At 71.6% G+C, this 7,442-nt stretch overlaps 2 protein-coding genes across 2 annotated transcripts; both read right to left on the reverse strand.

Annotated features, from left to right (window-relative positions):
* Positions 1-256: 256 nt before the first annotated feature.
* Positions 257-2,620, reverse strand: LOC148220595 (uncharacterized). The gene is made up of 7 exons (XM_088155019.1): positions 2,607-2,620; positions 2,355-2,559; positions 2,037-2,136; positions 1,530-1,738; positions 1,077-1,185; positions 473-759; positions 257-327 (listed from the first exon to the last, which is right to left on the reverse strand). The coding sequence occupies exons 1-7, from the start codon at positions 2,618-2,620 to the stop codon at positions 325-327; spliced, it is 927 nt and encodes a 308-aa protein (XP_088011145.1). The 3' UTR covers positions 257-324.
* Positions 2,621-3,591: 971 nt separating this feature from the next.
* On the reverse strand, positions 3,592-7,399 carry LOC148220596 (uncharacterized; the record flags this gene model as incomplete). The annotated part of the gene is given in 11 exon segments (XM_088155021.1): positions 3,592-3,599; positions 3,691-3,771; positions 3,874-3,944; positions 4,184-4,276; positions 4,567-4,673; positions 5,072-5,152; positions 5,272-5,425; positions 6,054-6,728; positions 6,827-6,957; positions 7,049-7,191; positions 7,303-7,399. Coding segments are annotated over 11 exon segments (1,641 nt in total), but the record flags the coding sequence as incomplete, so codon positions are not given.
* Positions 7,400-7,442: the final 43 nt, after the last annotated feature.

A 7,442-nucleotide genomic window follows, 5' to 3' on the forward strand; every position in this document is an offset into this window, starting at 1 on the left:
GTCCCCTGTCCCCCCATTGTCTCCAGTGTCCCCCCATTGTCCCCGTGTCCCCATTGTCCCCCCATTGTCCCCATTGTCCCCATTGTCCCCGTGTCCCACCCCTGGCGGTGGCACAGCCGTTTCAGCCGCAGTTGGGAGCAGTTGAGCCGCGCGAGCCCGATCAGGATCCCGGCCAGGGCACCCTGGGGACAGCGAGGGGACAGTGAGGGGACAGCGAGGGGACAGCGAGGGGACAGCGTCACCCCCGGCCCTGTCACCTGCTCCATGGTGACACGCTTGCCGCGATAGTCGAGCCACACGGGGACATCGGCCGTGAAGCGGAACTCACTGGGGACAGAGAGGGGACAGAGAGGGGACAGAGAGGGGACAGAGAGGGGACAGGGGAGGGGACAGGGGAGGGGACAGGGACGGCGCTGTCAGCCCGGGGACAGCCCGGGGACAGCGCCATCCTCCCCAGTGTCCCCAGTCCCACCGGAAGTAGATGGGGGGGGTCTCTGCCTCGGGGTCCTCGTCCGGGGGCGGCTCCGGCCGGGGGGGTCCCCGATCCCGGGGGGGGCTGCAAAAGTGGGGGAGGAGGGACAATGAGGGGACCCCCCCCAAAAATCCCCCGTGCCCCCCTCCCCCTCCCCAAATACCAGCCCCTCCCCCCCCCGTGCCGCGGTACCGGGGGGGGGGTCCCGATCCCGAGGGGGGTCCCGGGGGGGCGCTCAGGTGGGCGATGAATCCGCTGGCGAAATCCCTGAGGAAAATCAGTGCGTCCTGGGGGGGGGGGCAAGGACATCGTGAGACCACCCCCAAAACACCCCGAACACCCCTCAAAAACACCCCAAAGACCCCCCCCAAAACACCCCCAAAGACCCCTCAAAAACACCCCAAAGACCCCCCCCCAAAACACCCCCAAAGACCCCTCAAAAACATCCCTCAAAAACGCCCCCAAAAATCCCCCAAAACCCCCCCAAGGACCCCCCCCAAAACCTCTCAAACACCCCCAGGAACGCCCCAATTACCCCAAAGACCCTCCCGCCCCCCACCCCCCCCCGGGTCCCCCCGGACCCCCCCCGGGACCCCCCCCCCACCTGGTCGATGTGCAGGCGCAGGGGGGTCAGGGTGACCCTGAGGCAGCACTCCGGGGACCCCCCCGGGGGGGGGCGGGTGGGGCAGGACCCGCAGAGCCTTGAGCCAGAGCTGGGGGGGGCAGAAATGGGGGGGTCAGGATTTGGGGGTCAGGATTTGGGGGGGCAGAAATGGGGGGGCAGGATTTGGGGGGTCAGGATTTGGGGGGGCAGAAATGGGGGGGCAGGATTTGGGGGGTCAGGATTTGGGGGGGCAGAAATGGGGGGTCAGGATCAGGGAGGGGCAGAAATGGGGGAGCAGAAATGGGGGGTCAGGATTTGGGGGGGTCAGGGGGGGCAGAAATGGGGCAGGATCGGGGGATCAGAAATGGGGGGGTCAGGATCGGGGGGGGGGGTCACACCGGGGGTCTCATGGGGGCGGATTTGGGGGGGTCACACCGGGGGTCCCGGCGGTACCGTGGGGGGCTGTGGGGGCGGCGCCCCGCGGGGGTGGCGGCTCAGGAACGGGGGCGCGCTGCCCCCCCCCAGGCGGTCGCGCAGCTCCAGCTCCGGTACCAGCAGAACCAGGCGGGACGTGGGAACCTCCCCCGGGCCCAGGGGGCCCCCCCGGGACCCCCCGAGGCCTCCCCGGGCTCGGCCGCGTACGATTCGTGCTGCAGGCACACCTGGGGGGACACGGGAGGCGCTGGGTACCCCCAAAACCCACCCGAAATCCACGCCGGGACCCCCAAACTCCACCCCGACACCCCAAAAGTCCCCAGCTGCCCCCCTTGGCCTCCCCAGGGCCCACAGAATCCCCCCAGGACCCCCCCCCGAACCTGCCCCAGGCCCTCCTGACCCCTCACCTTGCCCAGGTGCCCCCCCCCACTCTCTCACCTTGCCCAGGTGCCCCCCCAGTCTCTCACCTTGCCCAGGTGCCCCCCCACTCTCTCACCTTGCCCAGGTGCCCCCCCAGTCTCTCACCTTGCCCAGGTGCAGCTCCATCAGCTGCTCTGGGATCCTCCCGGGGCCCCCCCGGTTGCGCCACCGCGGGGGGGCGGGGCCTGCGCTGCGGGGGCGGGGCCTGCGGGGGGGCGTGGTCAGTGCGGACACACCCACGGGCCCGCCCACTGCACTCACCTGTCAATCATCCCTGAGCTCCGGGGCGTGTCCGTCCCAGCCACGCCCACCCGAGCCCCTCCCATGGGTGTGTCCCCAGCCCCCCCCAAGGTGTCCCCCAGCCCCCCCAGGTGTGTCCCCAAACCCCCCAGGTGTCCCCCACACCCCCCAGGTGTGTCCCACCTGTGCGGGGCGGGGCCAGGCCCGAAGTCCCGCCCCCCGAACAGGGCCCAGGTGAGGCTGAGGTCGCGCAGGACGAGGCGGGTGCGGGGTGGGGGCAGCCCCGGGGGGGGGGCGCAGCCGGTCCCGCTCCCCCCGCGGGACCCCAAAATGTCCGGGCAGGACCCGCAGGGGGCCGGGGGCGAGCCAGCGCACCTGGGGGGGCGGCCTGGGGACAGGTACGGACAGGTGTCACCCCCCCCCCCCCCCCCCGACACCCCCCGTGTCATCCGGGGGGGGGGGGGGGGGGGTCTGACAGGGACACCCAGGAGCCCCCCCCCCAGCGACCCCCACTCACCGTCTCGGGGGTCTCGGGGGCTTCAAGGACGCAGAAGCCGTCGGGGTCGGGGTCGGGGTCGGCGCTGCCCCCCCGGGGGGACGGGGGGGGCTCGGGGGCCGCGGGGGGGGGCCCGGGCGGGGCCGCCCCCCTCCCCCGGGAACAGGTACAGGGACACGGGGGGGGGCCGGGGGTGCCGGGGCCTGGGCTGGGGGGAAAGGGGGGGGGATCAGAGCTCCCCCAGACCCAAAATAACCCCCCCGGACCCAGCCCCCCCCTGCCCCAAATCCGCCTCCAGACCCCGCCCCCCTCCCCAAATTCCCTCGCGCCCCCTACCGGGGGTCCGGGGGTCCCCGGGGGGGGTCCCGGGGGGGTCTCTCAGGGCGTCCGTCAGGTCCTGCTGGTTGATGGGGGCGGGGGGCGGCGCGGGGGGGGCCTGGGGGGAGGGGGGAGCAGAGTTGGGGGAGGGGCGCTGGGGGGGGGTCCCCGAGCGCCCCCCCCCACCCCAGCCCCATTTGGGGTCTCCTCCCCCCCCTCCTCACCTGCTCGCCCCCCGGGGGGGGCTCGGGGCCGGCCCGGGGGTCCCTCCGCGGGTCCCCCCGGGGTGGGGCGGGGATCGGGGCTGCGGGGGGGTCCCGGGGGGGGGTCCCGGGGGGGTCCCCAGGTGTCGCAGCAGGCGCGCGATGGCGGCGGCGCTGTCGGCGCAGGTGCGACCCCGCAGGCGGGCGGGGGCCACCAGCAGCTCCTCGGGGGGGGGGCGGCTGCGGGCACGGGGGGGCACAGGAACTACAGTGACCCCCTGAACCCCCCCTGAACCCCCTGACCACCCCCCCGAATCCCCCCGACCCCCCTGACCAGCCTCGAACCCTCCAGACCACCCCCAAAATCCCCTTGACCCACCCCCGACCCCCCCCCGACTCCTTTTCACCGCCCTGACCCCCCCAAATCCGCTTGAACCCCCTTGACCCCCCCCCCTCCCCGAACCCCCCCCACACCCCCCCCCCGGGCCCCGCCCCCACTCACCGCCCCCCCCCTCGCCGTCCCCCCCCCTCCAGGTGCTCAGGACCAGCTCCAGGAAATCGACATCGAGCACGGACACGAAATCTGGGGGGGACACGGGAGTGACCCCCCCGGGACCCCCCGGGAAGGACGGGGGGGGGTCCCGGGTTTTTGGGGGTCTCGGGTTTTGGGGAGGGGTCTCGTTACCCCTCTGCAGCTCCAGCGCCCCCCCCTCGCAGCGCTCGCTCAGGAACACGGAGCCGTCATCCACCAACAGCCTGGGGGGGGCACGGGGGGGGTCACGGGGGGCAGGACCCCCCAAAAAAAACCCCTGGGGAACCCCAAAAACCTCCCCGGAATCGCCCCAAGCCTCCCCCAATCCCACCCCCAAAAAAACCCAGAAATCCCCCGGGACCTCCCCAAAAAACCTCTCGTGACCCCCCCCCCCCAAAGCCTCCCCAAAACCTCCCCGGGACCCCCCAAAGACCCCCCCCCCCCCCGAGCCCCCCCCGCCCACCTGAGCCCCCCCCGGCGGGGGTCGCTGCCACTCTCGCAGGTCACACTCAGGGTCTCGGCTGTCACCAGCACCCGCAGGGGGAGGGGCGGCGGCCTGGGGGGGGGGGGTCCCCAAATCGGGGTCACCCCCCCCGGAAAGAAATCGGGGTGTTCCCCTCCCCCACCAAACACCCCCGCACTGTGGGAGCCTCGGAGCCCCCAAGGAGACCCCCCACAACCAGGACCACCCCCCCCAAAAATAGGGACTGATGGCCCCCCCCAAAGAGCCCCAATTTGGGGTCACCCCCTCCCAGGATCCCCAATTTGGGGTCACCCCCTCCCAGAATCCCCATTTTGGGGTCCCCATCCCGCCCCCCCCCCCCCCCCCGTTTTTGGGGTGCTCACCTGTAGTCGAGGCTGCAGCGCTGCAGGTGCAGGTGCAGTTGGGTCAGGGGGGTGGGGGGCGTGTACCCCAAAACCGGCTCGTCCTCCAGGGCCAGCAGGGCCAGCAGCTGCGGGGGGGGGGGGGGACCCCCGAAATGAGCCCCGGGAACGCCCAGGGACGAGAAAACCCCGAGAGGAAAACCCCCAAAACCGGAACCACCGGAAAGGCGCCAAAACCACGAAACCCCCCCTAAAAAAAAAAAACCCCAAAAACGGGAAACCCCCCCCGAGGGAAACCCCAAAAACGGGGAAACCCCCCCGAGGGAAACCCCAAAAACGGGGAAACCCCCCCGAGGGAAACCCCAAAAACCCTCAAAACCGCGAACGAGCAGAACAGCCCCCCACCCAAAAAACAAACGGGAACCCCAAAATCGGGACCCCCAAATGCCAGATGAGCCCCCACCCCCCTCAAAACCAAACCCCGGGCACCCCGAAATCCGCCCCCCCCCGCCCCCCCCCCCCTTACCTGGCTGTACCAGGGGGTCCCGGGGGGGTCGGGGCGGTGTCGCAGCTTCACCCCCTCGAGGGACACGGCCACCACGAGCTCCTGGGGACACGGCGACAATGGGGGGACACGGCGGGGGGGCGGGGGGGGGGGGGGTGTCCCCTGCAGCCCCGTCCCCCACGTCCCCCCCCGTGTCCCCCCTCCCCCGTCCCCGTTGTCACCTTGGTGTCCCCTCGGGGGCTCACGGTGCTCCCCAGCGCCATCGCCATCATCCGGGGGGGCGCGGGGACCCCGGGGGGGGGCGCGGGCTCGTCCCAGGCCACCAGGGTGGGGTGGAGTGGGGGGGGCGGCCCCTCCCCTCCTCCGGCACCGGGCCTGGGGGAGGGGGAGGGGAAAAAGGGGGGGGGGAGGGGCTGGGGGGGACCCCGAGGCCACACCCGGGATCGCCCCCCCCCCCCCCAATCCTCCCCCCTCAAAAACGAGAAGTTCTGGAACCCCCCAAAAGCAGAGACCACCCCCCCCCCCTCCCAAAACCAGGGACCACCCCCCCTCCCAAAATCGAGACCTCCGCCCCTCCCCAATTTTCAGTATCCCCCCCCTCAATTCTCCCCCCCCCCAATTTTAGGATACCCCGCACCCCCCGGGTTTGGCCCCCCCCGTTTCTTTTGGGCCCCCCCCGGTATTTTTGGGGTCCCCCCCGGTATTTTTGGGGTCCCCCCCGTTTCTTTAGGGCCCCCCCCGGTATTTTCTGCCCCCCCCCCCCGTTTTTGGGTCCCCCCGCCCCGGTATTTTTGGGGTCCCCCTCCGGTTTCTTTGGGCCCCCCCCGTTATTTTTGGGTCCCCCCCCGGTATTTTTGGGGTCCCCCCCGTTTCTTTAGGGCCCCCCCGGTATTTTTGGGTCCCCCCCCGGTATTTTTGGGGTCCCCCCCGTTTCTTTAGGGCCCCCCCCGGTTTTTTTGGGGTCCCCCCCGGTATTTTCTGCCCCCCCCCGTTTTTGGGGTACCGTGCAGCAGCTCCAGGCTCCGGAGCTCGGCGCAGGCCCGGGACACGCCCTGAGCCCCCCCCGGGCGGGGGAGGACACAGAGCCGCCCCTCCCCCACCTCCAGCACCAGCCGCGACCCCGGGACCCCCGCCCTGGGGACCCCAAAAAACCGCGTCAGACAAACGCCCCTCCCCCCACGGGGACACCCCAAAAAAACTGCCACACACTGCCACGGGACGGAGCCAAGGAGCACAGGTGACACACAGGTGACACAGGTGACACAGAGGTGACACAGGTGACACAAAGGTGACACAAAGGTGACACAAAGGTGACACACACAGGTGACACAGATCACACACAGGTGAGCACACACAGGTGAGCACACACAGGTGACACAAAGGTGACACAAAGGTGACACAAAGGTGACACAAAGGTGACACAAGCGACACACAGGTGACACACACAGGTAACACACACAGGTGACACAGATCACACACAGGTGACACACACACAGGTGGCACCAGCCCCCCCTCACCGCGGGGGACACTCGGCGGTGACACGGCCCCAGGGCACGGTGACCAGGAAGGCGCCGCCGCTCGGGAGGGGCCCGGGGGGGTCCCCCGAGGTCCCCGGTGTCCCCCAGGTCCTGCGGGGACCCCCCGGGGCCTTCGTCCTCCTCCTCCTCCTCCTCCGAGTCTGGGGAACAGAGGGGCGGGGGGGGTCAGGGGGGACCCCAAACCCCGGGGGGACAGCCCGGATTTGGGGGGAGGGGGGGGGTCCCGGGGGGTCCTCACCTGTGCCCAGCGCGGACCTGCAAGGCCGGAAGGGGGCGGGGCCTTCTGAGGGGGCGTGGTCTGAGGAGGGGGCGGGGCCGTCCGGGGGGGCGGGGCCGGAGGGGTCCCAGAGCAGGAGATCGTTGTTGATCCTGGGGGTGATCGGGGGGGGTTTGGGGGGGCCCGGAAGGGACCCCCGCCCCTCTGGACCCCCCCCGGCTGTGCCCCCCGCCCCCCCCTCACCTGTTGTAGAGGCGCTGCAGCAGCTCGGGGGGGCTCAGGTTCAGGTGGGCTCGGGGCAGCGTCACCTGCAGGCTCCAGGGGCCCCGCCCAGGGCCCCCCCCCACGAACGCCCCCAGCTCCTCGGGGGTCCCCGGCAGCACCAACTGGGGGAGGGGGGACAGGGGGGCACCGTGAGATCGGGGAGGGGGCTCAGGAGATTCCCCCCCCCCCCCCCCCAAAGCCCCGGGGGAATTTTTGGGGGGCTCCTCCCTCACCTCGTGGCTCTCGTAGATGCTGCGCCGGGCAGAGAATGGGGTGGGGGGCGGCCCGGGGGGCCCCTGAGGGGGGGTCTCGGCCACGGTCACCTCCAGCCTGGGGGGCACGGGGGGGTCAGCACGGGAAGGGGGAGGGGGGA

Source organism: Sturnus vulgaris, chromosome 34 (assembly GCF_052056855.1).
Source record: "Sturnus vulgaris isolate bStuVul1 chromosome 34, bStuVul1.hap1, whole genome shotgun sequence".
NCBI classification, from domain to species: domain Eukaryota; kingdom Metazoa; phylum Chordata; class Aves; order Passeriformes; family Sturnidae; genus Sturnus; species Sturnus vulgaris.

Excerpts from the sequence above, each read along its gene's own strand:
- LOC148220595 (XM_088155019.1), bottom strand. Across the intron at positions 1,186-1,529 it reads CGCCCCCACAGCCCCCCACG|CTCTGGCTCAAGGCTCTGCG; the intron begins GTACCGCCGGGA and ends TGCCCCCCCCAG. Across the intron at positions 760-1,076 it reads TGCGCCTGCACATCGACCAG|GACGCACTGATTTTCCTCAG; the intron begins GTGGGGGGGGGG and ends CCCCCCCCCCAG.